Source organism: Polyodon spathula, chromosome 23 (genome assembly GCF_017654505.1).
Source record: "Polyodon spathula isolate WHYD16114869_AA chromosome 23, ASM1765450v1, whole genome shotgun sequence".
NCBI lineage: Eukaryota > Metazoa > Chordata > Actinopteri > Acipenseriformes > Polyodontidae > Polyodon > Polyodon spathula.
Window position 1 is genome coordinate 5,207,646 of NC_054556.1, and position 19,096 is coordinate 5,226,741.

At 37.6% G+C, this 19,096-nt stretch overlaps 1 protein-coding gene across 1 annotated transcript in view; it reads left to right on the plus strand.

Moving 5' to 3' along the window:
* LOC121297770 (POC1 centriolar protein homolog A-like) overlaps positions 1 to 19,091 on the plus strand; it is a 41,220-nt gene extending 22,129 nt beyond the window's left edge. The window contains exons 10-11 of the mRNA XM_041224264.1: positions 7,776 to 7,982; positions 18,477 to 19,091. Of these exons, the coding sequence (XP_041080198.1) occupies positions 7,776 to 7,982; positions 18,477 to 18,581 (312 nt within the window). The 3' untranslated portion in view covers positions 18,582 to 19,091. The remainder of the gene's footprint in view (positions 1 to 7,775; positions 7,983 to 18,476) is intronic.
* Positions 19,092 to 19,096: the final 5 nt, after the last annotated feature.

The following is a 19,096-nucleotide window of genomic DNA, read 5'->3' on the forward strand; positions in this document are numbered from 1 at the left end:
CATTTGACCATATGTAATTTTTTTGTTTGGAAACTTAGTTGTAGTGGTAGGCTATAATGTAATAATCGTGTGTGATTTATATCTGATTGACATAGAATAAAACCGGTATTAAAGGAAATGTAAGTCTTCCTAAAACGTCATGGTCATGTTACACCTTAATACTTTATAATGACTGTATGTGCTACTTCTAGTTCTCTGATTCAAAACACACCTGAAAGTCAAACTTTACTGAAGAACTACAATTCTAATGCTTTCCCACCCGATCTTCTGAGACAGTGACATTCAACAACATTCTGAATTTCCAGGTATCTTTTAGCAGAGTGATTGCCAGAATCTATGTGATAATAATGAAATATTTAGAAACAGTAGAAATGAGTGTGCAGTAAGTGCCCCAAAGCGATTGCAATCCCTGAACACACAGAATTCCAGCTGTGCAAGTAAGGCTTTAAACATGTAATGCAATTTAGTATGTGCACAACACTTTTTATTTCAGCACATGCAGGAAATGAATGTAATGTAATTCTAGAACCTCATGCTGGCTGTTGTAAATTAGTCTGACGGGCCTTATTTGGTATTAAAATGTCAAAAGCTAATGTTTGGCCTTTTATTTCTCACAGTTAGGGGAAAAAAAACAAGAAAAAAAACACATGGTAGTCTAGTTTAATAAAGAATCCAAGACATTGGGAATAATAGACTACGCCAGCTTTTAGTGATTTGGAAATAGTCTAAATATGTTAAATGAAGTAACATAGGGCAGCATTTAACTTTCTCTTGTTGTCATTGTTATTTATTTATGACACTGTGTCCTGTGTCACACAGTTCTCCATCAGTCCTCCTCAACAGTTGCAAGGTTACTAAAGATATATAGCAACAACCTGTTGATTGCCTTTTGATATGATCAAATACATATTTCTCCAGGAAAAATTGGGTTGGATTTTCTATTTTAGATTAGATTTAGATCTAGTGGAAGTAGTTATGAATTCCACTTTTTAAGGGACATTCAGTATGAAACTATTACATTTAAAAGGAAAATATGAAACGTGTGTATTTTTTTGGTTATTACAAAACTGCTTCACTGTAATAATCTCTGTTTATCTCATCCACAAACTGGATTTATTCCATCACCCCCCGTCTTGAGCCTTTTCTCTGGGCAGTTTATAAATGGTACACAAAGTAGACAAAGCATATTATAGTGTGCTGCTTGTCTCCATTAGTTTGACGTCAGTTCTCTGTGCACAGAAGGTTGGGAACGCCATCTGGAGAAAACTCAAACGTCACATCAGGCGATCGAGAGAGAGATGGCTGCTGCAGGTGATTCTTTAAATAAAATCTGTGAACCTAGCTTTCAAGTCACCACTTCAGTGAGTCTCTTTGTCCGGCTCCAATTAGATGCACTCCACACCTGTTCCATTTCCTGTTCGAGTGACCTCTGGTAAAGCAGCCCTGTTGAAGTTTCAGATCATCTTCAAGAATGAATGAGATTCTTTTGAGAACACATATAGGAGTCATGTGTAACAGAGACAGAACTCTAGCACTCAAGTAGTACGGTCCTACAGCTATGGCCAAACGTTTTACAACACCTAGACTTTTAGACATCATTTAAAAAATAAATAAAGTAGGAACATAGTTTAGATATTTTATTTACCATCTTGTAATCAAAGAAACTACGAAATGATAAGGCAAAATACTACTGGAAGCCATAATAGTAGTATACTATTTCATGTTAGGTTAGTTTTTTGTTTAAGTATATGGAAAAGTATGAATCAGTATGTAATTCAATATGTTAAATAACAGTGGATTGAATAAAGCTGTGGGTTTTTTATTACAAGTAAATTGCATTGACGTCCTTTTAAAAGATCACTACATACAGTACATGCTCTGGGTGTTGTAATAGAAAGTATTTATATCCAGACAGTAGCTGTCAGTATCGTCAGTTTTTCACTGACAAATGGGGATTTCACCCTGAAGAACCCCCCTCTTTATTAGTGTAACTGTAAAAGGCTGGGTGCGCAGGTTCCCGCAGCAGTTGCAGTATTAATGAGACTTTCATCTGAGTTTGTTTTTTGTTCCAATACCTAAACTTTCATTTAAAGATAATAAAGAAGGGGTCCCCCGAGTGGCTCACCTGGTAAAAGTGTAGCGTAGTGGTGTGCAGGGTGAGTCATATAGCGCAGGCTCGCGTCCTGGCTGTGCTGAGTCTTTCACTGTGATTCCGAAGGGAGCATCTCATTGGCTCTGGCACTACTGTGGGTTAGGGAGGCAAAACTGGCAGGGACTGCTTCTTCTCACCCTTGACTCCTGACTGCCGGCCAGACGTCCAGTGAGCTCAGAGCAGAGACCTGCAGGGTTGGCCTTTGTCCTGCAGAGGTGGTAGCTCGCTGACATCTGGTCTTGAGTTTCTGGGTGTAGAAGAGGAAGCTGGCTTGGTTGTGAGATCGGAGGACGCCCATTTAATCTTTGGATCTCCTGATCTTTGTGGGGAATTGTTGTGGTGAGTAGAAAAAATAATTGGACATTCCAAATTGGGGGCAAAAATTGGGGTAAAAGAATTGGGCACACTAAATAAAATAATAATAAAAAAAAAAGGACATCCCAAATAAATAGTGTGACAGGGCCAAAGCCCTGCTCACTGGGGAATGTTTGTTTTGTGCCTGTTGTAACACATCCACAGGTTTAAACTACTGTGTTAATTGTTTTATTAATTTAATTAGGTACACCACTGTGTAATTAGTAGGCAGGTGTATATAAGCAGGTCAAAATGTTGGTCTGTGTCTGTGTTAATGTTAAGGCCAGAGGAGAGGCCTGTGTGGTCAGGGATGAGGATGAGGATGAGGATGGGGATGGGGATGGGGACCGTTTTGGTTTTCGTTATGGTTACCTATAAACAGCTTAGCCGTCCGGTTCTAGTTAAAACTTGGAAACAGTTTAGTTAGTACTCCTTGGAGGAGTCAGGCTTTTGTTTTGTGTTGATTTGTTTTGTGTTAATAAGTGTACAGGCCATGCCCTGTTGATACCTACCTGTGCTTTTTGAGTGTTCATTTTACACAAGAAGGCAAGTGTGAAGAGGTCCTGAAAGTGGCAAGCTTACCCCAGTTTGCCACAGTAGCTACAGTATAAATAAATTGCTCCCATCTGTCCGAAGCAATGCTTTGAGGGATAACATTGTGTCAGCATTATGTGCTCCATTGCTCATTTCATTTTAAAAACCATGTTGAAACATTTAAGCAAACTGTTTTTCAAAACAGTAAACAAATATACAACCCAGTAATCGTCACTATGGAACATTTTAGATACTTTTGGATGATAGCGTTCATTAACCCTAAGCATCTGGAGGTAGTTTTAGTGTCTTTTTGTAATTGTGTGGGTTCCTGGAGATTACAAACTCGATCAGTTTGACCATCCAACACAAAATAACAATTTTTTTTACAGAACACCACCACAGGTTTTACAACATCAAATAATTGGTACATTCAGTAATTGCTCTAATTGTTTTTTGTTTTTTTTTATCTTTTTTTGGAATACAGAATTGACCATTGCCTATGTAGTAAGCCTTTTTATCCTGGATCTGTATCATAGATATAACATTAGCTTTGTCTTTTTTCAAATTACGAAAGTGGAATCAGAAGGCGCCCAAAGATAATAATATGAGGTTAGATTAACCCTCTCTGTGGTGAGAAATGTGGGGGGGTGGGGCCGGCTACATTTATAAATGAAGCTAACTGATAGAGGCACTTGCGTAGACCATCAAGAATTGATGTTGTTTTTTTTTTTTTTCTCTAGAAAATTAAACTGTGCTGAATGAAGGGAGTATTTTAGGAGCTTGTAAGGATTTGCCAAGAGTGAACTGGACAGAGTACAGTAACATGCATTGTAAGCCCTTATTTCCTTCTGGTTTGTGTCCTCTTCTGCTGTTCCTTTCTTTTATAACCCTGTGCAGACATACAATAACCGTGCTTAAAGTCGGATTGATGGTAGCTGAGCGTTGAAAGGAAAAAAAAAAAAAAAAAGGTTGCTGACTCTTACTTCAAAGCAGGAGGAGCCGTTCTGCTAGGCACTGGGCCTGTAACAAAACCTCCCTTGCACTCCAGCTCAGATAAGCAACCAGGCAGCATAGAAGGAGTCTGTCTTCTGTTATCAGGTCTGTGGACATCTTCATTCCCCAGAACACATGGTAGCAGGTTTAGAGATCAAACATATACATTCCACTGAATACCTTTGAGAGTCCAGGATAGACTTGTTTGATTTCTAATGCCCAAGCTACTAAAACAGTAAACTTCTGACACCAATGATCAATGTTTTTGCATTGTGCATCAATACACTCTTTGATACTTCTTTGCTTTATTTATTTTCATTCATTAAGCAAAATACATTTGAATTCAAAGTAGAATTTTTTTCATAATTTTAGCAAATATAAGGAGCAGGAAAAGAATGACACAAAATATTTTTTGCCATGGTAAAAGTTAACTATATGGCAATAATGGCTTTGTCTTTCTTGTCTAAAGATACATGTCAGATGTCCTGAGGAAACTTTTCCACTGTTAGTTTTTCCAGTCCAGGTGATTCATTACATCTGCTGTATCATAAGTCATTGTGAATCACATGCTGTAAATGGACATATGTGTAAGCAGCTGCAGCAGATGTATTATGAGGCTGTTGCCAACAGCTATTTTCTTCACCAATCGTTAATTTTACCTTGCTACTGTTTGCTTGGGGGCTTTTCAGTTTTTTTTCACCAGATTTATGGCATCTCAACCAGTTTGGAATTGGATGCAGTAAAAACTGAAAATCTAATTTCCTTTGGAGGGGGGGGGGGAGGAATGGTTGTCTCCCTCTAGCAGGAAATGAGGGTAAATAAAGATGTCCCCCTGCCTTTTCAGCTGCCAGTGTGAACGGAACACACACACAATTGCAAGCCGATAAGGGGTAATTACAACAAAACATTTTTTGCCCGAGAGAGAGATTTACTTTGACATTGACTTTACTAGAGAAGACTGGTGTGAAATCAATAATATGAGTGGCATTGGGAAAACAAACTGCAGAGTAAAAAAAAACAAAAAAAACATTTGAGTATATCTGCAGTCCACTATCCGTTTCGTCGTCAGAAATTAGTCTTTGAATTTCTACATGCTTTGTTAATCGCCATTCCTATAAAGGCACAAAAGGGTCATTTTGTCCATCATGAGCTGGTGGTGAAGTAGGATAAAAGGGAAACAGTAAGAGAAGTAAACTAATCTAACAAAAGTACTTTTATACAATCCAAAAGCAATTTCAGATGATTAAGGGGTTTTGGAATCATGTCAGAACAGCATTTAACACATGCAGCACATCGTTCACAACTTGTCACTTCTACTTATTGTATTCTGCTTTTACTTTTTTTTCTTTTAAATATACAGGTACTGCCTGATATTTTGTAGGTCATACAGTAATTATCTGTGTTGACATTGTGATGCCTGTATGAGACCAACAGTGCTCTATTGTTTAAAACAGAAAAAAAAACTATCTGTGCTGCAATCTGTGTATTCTGGACCAGATCCATATTGCTTGGTAAACTGTTCAATCTAGCCATGCAGTGTGTGCTCCAATAACCAGTCTGGGTTTATATAAAGTATATACTATGTATACAAATATTTGAACTGCAAGGTTTTGCAAGCAATCAAGAGATACTCCTGATGGAGATCAGGCCATTTCTAAGAACCAATAAAAAAACCTTTTATGTAAAGTGCATGACTGAGATGTATTCAAATGTTACAGAACACCTTGGAAAGTACCTTTGCTGTGTCCTGTATTGTCTGTATAGCAGCATTACATTTTGAAACATATTGATGAAAAAAATCTAAAAACTGTCGGGAATGTGTTGAAAACAATTGCTGTGATGTGAACAACACAGGATACAGCATAGGTAAAATGATGTGTTTCTTGAACACTGCAAGGGGTCTGTAACTCTTTGATACATCGAGAGGTGGTAAATCTAGGGAAGTCACTAATTTGTTTAATTCTGCACACTCCCAGTTAATTATCTTTTAACAAATCACTTGATGACCAGATGTTTCTTAATTTCCAGATAAAGCAAACCTATTATTCCATGTGTTTGAAGAAAAATCCAACTTTTAATATTATTTTTTTCAGGATTGGTCGGTTTCCTCTGATTTTATATAATGTCAATTTAATATGCCAGAAGGTACTTAGTACTTTTCTCTTCTAACACAGTATCTTATTTCTAAAAACTACTATGAACTACAAATAAATATTGCTCCAGGTTTGCTCTCTATATTGTACAGTATGTACTTCTACCTTCCTTATATTCCCTTACCTATCTAAGAATGTAATTTAATTTTGTGAATCCAGCCTCACACAGAGCATACCTGCTGGATAACTGCACACAAAAGAACACTAAATAGGCTTCAGATGTAGCAGCTTCCTGTTACCTTCAAGCCAGATTTCCACATGGTTTGAGTGCTTGTGTAAACCACCCTTTTATTAAAAAAAAAAAAAAATACAATTTAGTTCTTTCTCTTCTTTTTGCCATAATAAACTCTTTTTTTCTGGGAACAAATAAAAAAAGGGAGGGTGGGTATGGAGTCGTGATTAAGAGTGTGCTACGACAGGTACAGGTGTGAATAACTGTGGACAAACAAAACACAAGATTTTATGCTTCATCAATCCTGGGGAAATCCAAAACTAGCTTTTGAATTTTAATTTTAACATGGAAAATGTAAAAATATAAGACAAGCAGTGCGATATACGCAGAAAGAAGGACCACCAGGAGAAATCTCCAATAGAGATCAAGTCGTTGAGCCTAGGTGGCATGGTGTCTACCACTTTGACATTTTTAATTTGCAAGACAGGGATTTTAAGTTTTGGTCGTTGCAGACTAGCTGTAAACTTTGGACCATAAAGGAAGAACTTTGTTACCTTTTCATAACTTGCTCCCTATGATGTGGCAGACTTTTAGACAATACCCAGTATGGTCAGGCCTCTCGTTTGCCTTATAATTCCCAACCACAATCACTTGTATTCTTGTTATGAGGCAGAAAATGAATAGAATGGTCTCCACTACGGCTCCCCCCAACTACAGGGTCTAATGTAAAAAAAAAAAAATAGTAAAATACAAAATGTGAGTGTGTAATAGGGTATTTTTTCAAAAAGCATCTGAATACATGCCATACCCATGTGTTGCTTTTATAATGATCTTTGGGGATCTTGTGAGAGCTTGTGGGAGACTGCCCTGCCAACCTTTTGTTGTCTTTTGTTTGCCTCCCTGTCACCAGCATCATACAATACATATTTATTCACTGTACCTTGGATCAGTAATCTGCCTTTACAGCACCTGTTGAACAGATGTTGCCTGTAAGGATAGCTCAAGGTGAAACGGTTTAAAGCAGGAATTACTGCTCTTGAAATGTTGCCGGTTTTGTTATTGGAGACACTTGCTTAATATATAAAAGATGTGTTTTGTTTGCTTGAGTGCGCAGATTTTACGAAGTTTCACATACCAGAGGATTATGGACATACTGGTAGATGTGGATGTTTCTTAAAGTGAACGACTCATTTCTACTGTGTTATTTATCCATTTTAGTAGGTAAGTTTATTAAACAAGTCAGTCAGTGAAAATGCAAGCCTCCTCGTTTCACACAGTGTTTGCAAAGCACAAGGTCAAGGATCAGTGACGTTTACTGTTATTTTTATGAATGACCCCATGCTTGATTATGTTTTCTAAATCTAACTTATCTACACTTTTTTTTTTTTCCAATTCTTTGTCCTTTTTCTCGTCACAGTCCTCAGAAGGAGTTGACTTCTCATACATTCCTCTTTCCCATGTTGAGAAAAGGAGTCTGAGCCAGACCTGTCCCTCACAGGGTCCCAAAGATACCCCTGTCTCATCTCCAACCTCCCGACAGCAGCAGCCTCTGGACAATGGGGTTCCAGCAGCCCTGGCTAGCACCCTGGAACATATAGTGTGCCAGCTGGATGTCCTTACCCAGGTAATTAGAACCATTTGATGGTGCTTTTAGTTTCTTTCTTTCTTTCTTTCTTCAGCCTGTCAGACGTTCTTATGCTTGGTTCTAGATTTGTCTCTACTGGTATGGTTTGGGATGTATGCTACTGAGGTACTTGTTTAACATATAGCCCTGATTTGAACTAATGCACCCTCCTTATAGCTGCCTCTTAATTGAATGTCTCTTTCAGCACTGAAGAAGGCAGTGTATAATTGCCTCTACCACAAAGTTTACTGTGTTTTAAAATATTGAAGTTTGCTAGCATGCTGGTTGCGTGTCCCTTTTCTACTGTTATGTTATTTAGGGATTGTTCACTGCCTTGCCAGGTTTTTCTTTTGCAGTAACTCTAGTTTCATTTAAAAAAAAAAAAAATTCTTAAGTTTGAGGGATTAAAAACTCTGTTTAATTATTTTATTTTTACATCATTCACTTGTATTTATAAAAGGCTCTGATATGGGGGTGTATATCGTAAAGTCCAGTTTAATTTCCCTTTGAGTTTGTACTGTTAGAATAACCCCACCACGTCCCAGTTATTATACAACAGAACATTTCCTATCCTAGTGCTCTTAAAACTAGTTGATTTGTCTATGTGAGTACCAACTAAGCCTAATCCACAGCTTTGAAGACTGGTTAATGTCATTAGTAATAATTTTTTTAAATACGTGCATCTATATAATAACCCAAGTGACAATTGTGATATTATCTGCATTAAGTTTCATGGGCATTTATTAATATTACAATCTGACTGTGTGCATCAAGGGCCCTCTGCAGTGGCTTGAATTGTCACTAAGTGGGTCACTGCACTTATAAGGGTAGACACCTCAGGATGGGCTAATGCGTTCTTGCCTAATGGGCTTCATCATTCTGTTAATTATTGTACTAATAGTGTGGGCAGTATATCAGGCAAGACTGCTTCAGTTTACACTGGAAACGGTACAGAGCCTATAGAAAGTCTACACCCCCTTTTTAAAATGTTTACCTTTTGTTGCCTTATATGCTGGAATTAAAATGCATTAAAATTGTTTTTTTCATTTATCTACACATCCTACCCCACAACTTCCAAGTAAAAAAAATATTCTAGAAATTTGTAGAAAATTAATTAAAAATAAAAACTGAAATAGCTTGGTTGGATAACTGTCCACCCCCCTTGTAATAGCAATCCTAAATTACCAAAATGCCTTCAAAATCACACACCAAGTTAAGTGGCCTCCACCTGTGTTAAATTGTAGTGATTCACAGGATAAATTCAGCAGTTCCTGTATGTTCCCTCTGCTGGGTGGTGTATTTCAAAGCAAAGACTCCAACCATGAGCACCAAGGCACTTTCAAAAGAACTCCAGGACAAAGTTGTTGAAAGGCACAAATCAGGAGAAGGATATAAAAAAATATCAAAGGCCTTGAATATCTCTTGGATCAAGACGATTATTAAGAAGTGGAATGTGTATGGCACCACCATGACCCTGCCTAGATCAGGCTGTTCTTCCAAACTGGATGACTGATCAAGAAGGAAACTGATCAGAGAGGCTACCAAGAGGCCAATGGCAACTTTGCAAGAGCTGCAGGCTTTTATGGCCAATACTGGTCAAAGTGTGCATGTGACAACAATATACCAAGCACTCCACAAATCTGGCCTGTATGGTAGGGTGACAGGAAGGAACTCAAAAAAGCTCACCTTGAATCCCGTTTTGAGGTATGCAAAAAAAGGAGATTCTGTAGCCATGTGGCCAAAAGTTTTGTGGTCTGACGAAACTGAAATGGAACTTTTTGGTCTAAATGCAAAGCCTTATGTTTGGCGCAAACCCAACATAGCGCATCACCCAAAGAACACCATCCCTACTGTGAAGCATGGTGGTGGTAGCATCATGTTATGGGGATGTTTCTCATCGGCAGGGACTGGGGCACTTGTCAGGATAGAAGGGAAAATGAATGGAGCAAAGTACAGAGAAGTCCTTGAGGAAAACCTGCTGCCCTCTGCAAGAAAGCTGAAACTGGAACGAAAGTTCGCCTTTCAGCATGATATCAACTCGAAGCACCCAGCCAAAGCTACACTGGAGTGACTAAGGAGCAAAAAGGTAAATGTCCTTGAGCGGCCCAGTCAGAGCCCAGACCTAAATCTAATCGAAAAATTTGTGGCATGACTTGAAGATTGCTGTCCATCAACGCTGCCCAAGGAAATTGACAGAGTTTGAACAGTTTTATAAAGAACAATGGTCAAATATTGCCAAATCTAGGTGTGTAAAGTTGGTAGAGACGTATCCCAACAGACTCACAGCTGTAATTTCTGCCAAAGGTGCTTCCACCAAATATTAACTCAGGGGGGTGGAGAATTATCCAATTATGATCTTTCAGTTTTATATTTTTAATATATAACTTTTTTTCTTAATAAAAACTTTTTTTCCTGTTAGCAGTGTGGAGTATGGTATGTAGATAAGTGGGGGAAAAAAAAATCCTCATTTAAACACATAAAACTCTGAGGCACTGACACAACAAAATGTGAAAAAAGTTCAAGGGGGTGTAGACTTTCTATAGGCACTGTATGATGTGGATGGAGACAGCATGATTTTGTTTGATAACTGAAGAGGCCTCTTTTCCTGGCAGACTTCAGCCAGTGAAAGTAAAGGGCAGGGAATGTGTTTTTTCTTCTTCTGTCAGTCAGCACTGTAGGACATTTTCAACTTTGAGTATTTTCTTTAATTTATAAACTACAGAGGAGCCCGGGGCAGGTGGCTTGTTATTTCTGAGGCTTGTAACCATAAAAGACCTCATTGGTTTAAGGAGCTGAAAGCTGCAGTTAAGTGTGCCTTGCCTTTGCTGGTACTGTAACTGCATAGCTGTTGTCGAGTATGAGGACTATGCAGACAAAAGCTGGTCTAGTTATAATCGCGAAATGAAAAAGGAAATGGCCACAGACCTAAAAACTTTGGCTGTGAAAAAAGCCATGAAGAAATCTAGTGGAATTCAAGCTCAAGACCAGTGCTGTATGGAAAACAGCTCTGTCCTAATTTCTAAGAGGTGATCGCCCAGTTTGGAGTGTTAGTTCAAACGTTTACATGGACCTTTTAATTCCATAAACTTGTGCTCCATGGGAGGGGGGAAAAGCATTAGAAAAGCATCTCTCTTCTTTCTTGAGGAAATGGATGCACTGTATTCTGATAAAGGCGGGGTAGACATGTCGGCTTGTGTCTGAATATCGGTTGGTCTGTACTGTGTTTTTATTTATAGCCCTTGACTGTAAGATAACACAGACACTCGCTGACTGGCAGATAACATTGGGAGCATTTTATTTCAGCCTTTATGACTCTTAAAGACTCTTTCACATTCTTGTTTCATGGGATATCTAGTCTCCATTTATTGGGAAATTGAATACTCAGAAACCTAGATCCTTTGGCCTCAAATAAGCTGCTGCAATGGGAAACTCAAAACTCTTGAGGCTTTATTGCTTCTGTTTCTGCTCACTTTGCAGCTCAGTTCAATCATACAAAATACTGCACTGTGATTAGGCCTTCACTCAAGGTCACTTATATAGCATTCCCAAACCACTATCGTAGTAAGTAAATGATTTGTTTTTATCTGAAAATACAGTTTTCATTCAAGATTCAGAAGTATTTGAATATGTGTTAATTTTCTAAACGTTATCAAAACCAATATATCTAACACTTTATTATAGTAGAAAAATATCCCACAAGTAAGAATACGTTTAAAAGCCTTACTTCACCCTAGTCAATTAACTATAAACATGGGATGCCATACAGTAGTTACAATATTTATTTCAGGCAAAAACGGCACATAAAGTATACACTATATATACATTATATTATATATAAAATCCCTGCCATTGCCATAGACACATGTTGATATATTTCAAAATCATTGCCACTTAACAGCAAAATGGTAAATTGTATGCTGTGTAAACTGGTGAATGTCAAGTGAAATACCTTTTAGCTTGCTATAAACCCATGGGGGTGATCCACTATTCAACAAAAAAGCTGTATTTTACTGACAAAGAATATTAGAAGTCTAGATTGTTTTGCCCTCTCTAAAAAACTGGATGACTGTCAGTCTGAGGCTAGCAAATGAGTAAAGACCGTTTAGGGTGCGGATTTTTAAATAGACAAAGCCACTGGCAGAGTTCCAAGTGTTTGAAACAAAGAAATAAAATATGTATTTTTAATGCATGTGCCACTGATGATTTCTCAGGCTTGTGGAGTGTAATGATGGCAATTCAGTTGGAGCCAGAGCTGTTCATAAGCTTTAGATTTGTAAATATGAAATCCTTTTTTTTATATTGTTACCACAGGCTGACTCACAGTATTAGTCAGTGGAACATAAAAGAAATTGCCTATAAGGAAAGTGCATCATTACTGTAAACGAGCACAGCGGTTGCTGGTCTAATCTTAAACATTAGGGCAGTCATTGATTAAGGAAAGGCAGTTAAACTCAGCATTGCATGATATTTATTTAGTAAATTCGGTCAGAAGAAAAGTGATTGCTTTAACCCATTCTCCCTGGGCTCTGCTGTAAAGTAAATGTGGCTCTGCTTGTTATACCAGTTATTTATAATTGTCTAAAAGTAATCAGAAGCCAATTTGACAGTCTACTCAATACACAATATTTAAAACTGGTACAGATTTTTAGGGTAACTTCTGATATATTTTCTTTAATTTCTTTTGCATTACTAAGAAACTGTACTGACCTGACTTAGTATATCTCTTTGCATGGTAGGATGCAATGGCAAATTTGGTTGTGTTTAGGTTTATGGTAAGTTAAAACCATTATAATGTACTAAGGACTACAAAGGTGGTCTGGAATAATAAGTTGGGGTGGGGGGGCTTGGGGTTTGTACCTCAATTAATCCACAATGACTGTGGAAAAAGCTATAATAAACAGACATTACATCTGATAACGTATTCAAAACTCCTAACGGGTTTCTCTTTCAGCTGGCAAGATAAAAAAAAAAAAAAAAAACAGAAAGAATGAAACTTTCTTAGGGCAGGGATTATCTTTTAGCCTTTGATATCAATAACTGAGTGCATCCCTATGCCGGAGCCATAAATAAGCACTGATGTAAAATTACATTCAAACATAACCCATTCAGAAAACGGCACTCCACTGAACTTTTGATCCATCTTATCTTTTTTCGGAAGGATGAAGATAATTATTCATTTCTGCATTTAAAATGTCTTTTGAAAAAGTGCCTTGTTATGCTGTGCAACAAGAAGCCTAATTCATTCCAGCTGTGATTAGTTTAGCTATAGCCTTTGTTTGCTCAGGGCCAGTATTTTGATGTTTGCTCTGTGGTGATCTTCACAAATTAAACCATGCCAGTGTGCTCCCTTTGCTGTTGAATGTTTCCATGTGTTTTTATTGCTTGACCTGGATGCTGGTATTTGTATGTTACCTGGGGGGGTGGGCAGGAGGGGAGCAGTGCAGCAGATGATTTCCATTATGAGTGGAAGTGGGTTTGTGCCACTGCACCTCCAATAGCATGTGATAAATAAGTCTGGTCTTCACGAAGACAGGGGTGAAGAGGCGACCATGCACATGGGTCCATTTATTGACATTCCAGGCCTTCAGCCATTCACAGGGAGCAGCTCCCTCTGACCTATCAGGCAGGTCTTCTCTTCTCAGTCACACTTTGGCAACTTCCTCAAAGTCTTATGAAGTGACTCCCTTTATCTTCTTGACACTTTCCTTATTAGTAGTGAAAGCAACAACCTAAATAAGCAAACCCACCGTGCACCATGCCTAACCTCAAGACCAGGCAAGGGGATGGAGGGGCTTTTAGCCCTTGTTCACTGTATTTATCACATACGTCTTCTACTGATAAATCATCTCCTGATCACTTGATTTATCACAAACTCCTCAATAATGCTATCCAACTCATTATTTTATTACTAGAACATCTCAAAAAGCTTAACAGATCTCTGATTTTGTTTGAGTGCTGGATGGAGAAGCAGCTATCTTGGTTGCTTATGCCTGTGTTGTCTGTGGTGTAGGGACTATGCGTATTGCTCAGATCCGCCTCTTTTTTGGCTTGTCTTGGCCATTGAAAGCCTTTCTCTGCTTTTTTCGGAAAGAACGACTGGGGACCTGTGAATGATGTCTTTTGGATGATGTTTGACCTGGTCTGACATAGGACAACAAAGGGCTAATGGTGCCTCTTGACATCGCGTAAGGTTTAAATACACACTAAATCAAGTACTGTAACCTTCAAGAAACTATGGCCTCATTCTTCATCTTTGTGGATTGAGTACTTTGTGATGTTTGCTGGACTAACACTTTACCCCACCAGTTTAGAAGTCAGTTTTTTGCTAGCAGAAATTAAATATATTATAAGTAAGCTTGCTACTATTAGTTTTTTTTTTTTTCAAAATCCACGATTAATGCGATTTATTTTTCCATTCAAGCAGAGAATGGGTGAAATAGACCGTTATGCTTAAAAAAAAAAAAAAAAAAAACAGACTATGCCATTTGAGAAATGTCTTATTTAGCAAAACCCCTTTATCATATTCAACATGCAACAAAACCATGGTTACCAACATTCTAACTGAAATAACGTTTGGTCACAGCAGAGCTATACCTTGTATAGATATACGGTAGATCCTACACAAATTAAAAAATTGTCTCAAATAAACCGTAGAAAACGCAGCATATAAAAGTGTATTTTACATTTTATGAGTAAAAATAATATGCACAGAACGAAACATTAGATAGTTGAACAGAACTAACTTGCACATATTATTTGGAGTCTGAGCTCCCCCTCCCCTGCTTCAGCACAGTCAGACTCTGAGTCACTGGAAGGTAATGCAGACGAAACTTGAGCCTTCAGTCAGGGTGTTGTGCACAATATTCATTAAGTGTTTTTCTCTTGCAGCCCATTTTCAAATCAAACTAGTAACTGTCACTGTCAAAAGCCTACCTACACCTTAACCTGCTAATTTCAAAGTAGGCACTTTGAATGACAGGCGCTGTAGCTGGCAAATGAAAGTGCACAGTCGGTGCCGGTCTTGACGATTGACAGTCATTTCAGCAAATGAGAGCATAGTAGCACTGCTTCAGTCAAAGAGATCTGTCACAACAGTTTGAAATGACAGTGACAGTGAAACTACTGTACTAACAGACCACTGAGATGATTGACAAGAACCCCTAGCCATTCAGAGCAGAAATGAGTATAAAAACTACACAAACTAGAGATGATTTCTAAATGATTATTTTTGGTAAGAAAATAAAAAAAAATAGAGAGTGGGGTTTTACTGATGTTTATCCTATAGAAATTTATTTCAAACTCATATTTTTGGAGATTTCGACGTTTTAAAGAGCTTTACCGATTTAATATCAAAAAGTGGCAGGCCTAATTATAACTGTTGAAGTTACAAGCTCCTGTGTGCTTTAATTTTATTTTAGTAATGTTTGGTACTGTTGTATCACAGACAGAAATTTCAAAGTGTGAGGCAATGTGAAAGGCATACAAGATGCAGACTTTCCAAACGGTAATGAGAAATGTTAGTATTTAGAAATGTGTGTAAAGGTTTTGAGCTAGGAAAACACAGTTTATTGGACTTCAGCCAGTATGCTTTAAAATTGTTCCTGTAAACTATCATTCAATATATAATAGTTCAGAATTGTAACACAGTATCATGGATCAGTTTAAATAACATGCAGTAGCAGTTTATATTTGTATACTAGCTTAACCATTAGTGTGCCTCTTATCCTCTGGAGTTTCATAACATATTAAGCTAAATAAAAGTAAATACATAATGACTAATGGTGTTAATGTTATATTTAGTACTCTCTTCTCATCTTGCTGAACAACAAACTATACAGCAGATCTTCAGAGAAAAGAGATAAAAAGTTACACTTTACCAGAACTTTAAAGGCTGTGGATGTAGAAGCTTCTGCCAAGGACAAAAGTGTAGTATTCCTGATGTCGTTTTACAGACAAAATTAGTTGCCTGTCGTTGTGTGTCTTTATGGACGTGCAGTAACCACTGGCCAATTGTGATTAGCTACAGCATGCTGTAAGACATGTTATAGAGAGTAGCAGAACCTAGGATGCATGGAGAAACTGTATGGCTGTGCTGTATGTATGCCATGCTTACATTTTGTACACAGTCGTTGGGGTTGTGACACTGATGGCTCCACTTTTGTATTTGCAGGAGGATAAATGTTATTGTGCATGTTAAACAATAAGCAAAAAAAAAGAAAAACCCTGATGATTTGATAAAACTGGTTTGTCCTCTGCCATACAGGATGAATGATATCGCTGGCAGCACAGCTTGCAAGCTCATGATGGTGTGATAAGCGCACTGTATTGATCTGGAAAAGCACACTGGTTCTGGCTGGTGGTGAAGAAAGGGAAGGAAATGCAAAACCCTTTCCCTGTAGCATGAAATACCAGCAGACTTTATCTTGTTATGGCTCCTTGGCCCCGGGAGACTTATTCAGGAAGCCTGTTGACTCTCGATTCTCAGACTCAGCCGCATGTTGGAGTGCACAAAACTGAGCCATTCCCGAGCTGTGATGACCCCAAACCCTCTGCTGGAACAGTGCAGTCGCTGTTTGAGAAACCCCAGGGCCACCGTAACTGTGACTAGAACATGCAAAAAGAAGTTTGCTTTTTTAAGTATTCACAGAGAATAAATGAAATTGCCAAGCTAAAAATAGAAATCACTACCCATGCAAGTAAGACTGATTTTATGTCTGGTGTATTTTGTGTATGGAGGCTGTTGAGCTAAAAATTGCTGCATGGATCCCCTTTGTCTGATCAGTATTAAAATAACCTATTCCCTCTTTTTAATTTAGCTAGCTTTACTTCAATTGACATTGCTATATTTAACTGTTCTTGTGCATAACACTGTTGTATAATGGAGTTCTGTTGATTTTAGTCCTTGAGTCAAGGTTTTTATGCATTCGTGTGCAAATACCTAGAATCAAGCCTCTATAGTCTCTTGTCTCTGTCAAAAGATTCTACACTTGCCTCTGATGCCAGCACAGCTCTGCAATTTCACAGAAAAAAGACAGCCGTGTACAAGCGATGTTGTGATTGGATTTGCCAGCTGAAACTGCATAGTCTGCTCTGCTGGCCTCATTTTGTGGGACACCAAACTGTTTTTTGCAAACTATGGCAAGTACCTGTGTAGTAGTTCAAAGCATGCTAGCTGGGATGACCTGAAGGTTAAACATAATTTTATGTTGGTTGTGGTAGCTTTACTCACTCCTAGACTACTTCATTTCAGTCCCTCATCTAACCCTTAATATTAAGGTTTTATTCATTATTTAGGTCTCTTTTATACAAGAAAAATCCTTATATATGGTTTTGGGGCATTTGAAAGTAAGTTCACAATATATGTGAACTTGAAACCCAGTAATAGCGTATTTGGTTTTTTTTTTTTGTTTGTTTTCTTTTTAGCCCTGCTCATTAAATGAACAATATAAAATTGAGTATGTGTGTAAACTGTTGGTCTATTTTTTAAACATTTTTTTATTTTTATTTTTTTTCTCATAATGGAAAGTAGTGATGGATGAAATGAAAAAAATCAGACATCTTCAGTTACTTTCTAAAGCTTTAAATCAAAACATTTGTTGGCAAACCCTAATTTATTTCCTCTCCCATTTTTACCTATTACCCTTATTTTGTACATCCGCAACAGAATGCTGTTTATATCTCCTGCCTTTCAACTCCCAAGTACTCGTCTGTACAAGATGAAGGAAGCACAGTCCAAACTGCAGTGACATTAAATTGCAGTTTCATTTTAATTAACTAAGGGGCTCTCTGAAGCACTTTGAGTCTGTAGAGCTCAGCCTGTCAGTCAATAATCTGGACAATATATGTAAGGCAAGTCTGCAGACAAGGTAACTCCAACCACTTCAGTGCTCCCATGGGGTCAGGGACAGGTATACCATGATATTGATATATTTTGCTTTAGAAACCCCTTCTGTTTTAGATGATTCTCCTTAAAAAAAATTAACCATCCATCTGCTGAAGACTGAACAAAAAAGTATATCGCTATAAAGATTGTCCTATTGCCAGTGCATTCTTTTTGATAGTCCACAAAAGCACTTAAAACATGAACGATTAATGAGTTCAAAACTAGCTCAGTTTGATATGTATACTACATTCCATGTATAGCTTGATTCAGGACAATGATGCTTATTCATGGTGGAGTGAGCTAAAAAAAAATTTAAAAAATACAAAATCTTGTATGGAATTGTATTTCAAGGACTCATTCGGGATGTAAAGCAGATACAGCTGACTTTTCTGTCTGCTTCTGAATCTGCGTGTGCAGCCAGAAACAAATACAATAGCATAGTATATACTGCATATGGGCTGGGTTTGTAACCAGCTGTGGGCTTGTCGTGTGTATGTATGTATGTGTATGAAACATTAATCATGTTTCGTTTGATCTCTTTATGTGATAACTGGAGATCTGTAACGTGGACTAAAATACATTTTATTTTCTTATTCCTCACCCACCCCCAGACAGTGGCTATACTTGAACAGAGACTGACTTTGACTGAAGACAAGCTCAGAGAGTGCATTGACAGCCAGCAGATGATCACACTACAGCTTCGTACTAGTAAATAAACATCCAGGATCCTGAGTATATCATTTACTTTACTGAAAGACAGGTCTGATTTTTTTTTTTTTTACGTGTCTTGATTTAAAGTTATTTGTACAATTTTAAATATCCCTTTAGAGACTTCTTATAAAAACCAATCATTAGACATTAACAGTTGTTTTAGGTGAATAATGGAATAGATTTATTCCTGAGCTCATTTAAAGATAATTACAACTATCTTTCCATAAATTAGAATTAATTGTTGTTACTTGGCCACATCAAAGCATGATGGAATTTTACAAAAGAAAGTATAAATAGCGCTATGCCTTAATCCAGTTTAGTATGTGTGAGCCCAGTAGAGATCTAGCAGGTGAATGTTTGTTTTCTGTTCCTTAATTGAAGTGCTGTGTTCGACATTGTGTCGTATTAAACTAAACTGTAAATATTCTGTATTTTTGTACAAAACTGTGTTTTGAGATTTTTTTTTCTTTTAACATGTTACCATTTGTACAATTTTGTAGCTTACAAAAATTAATACTCA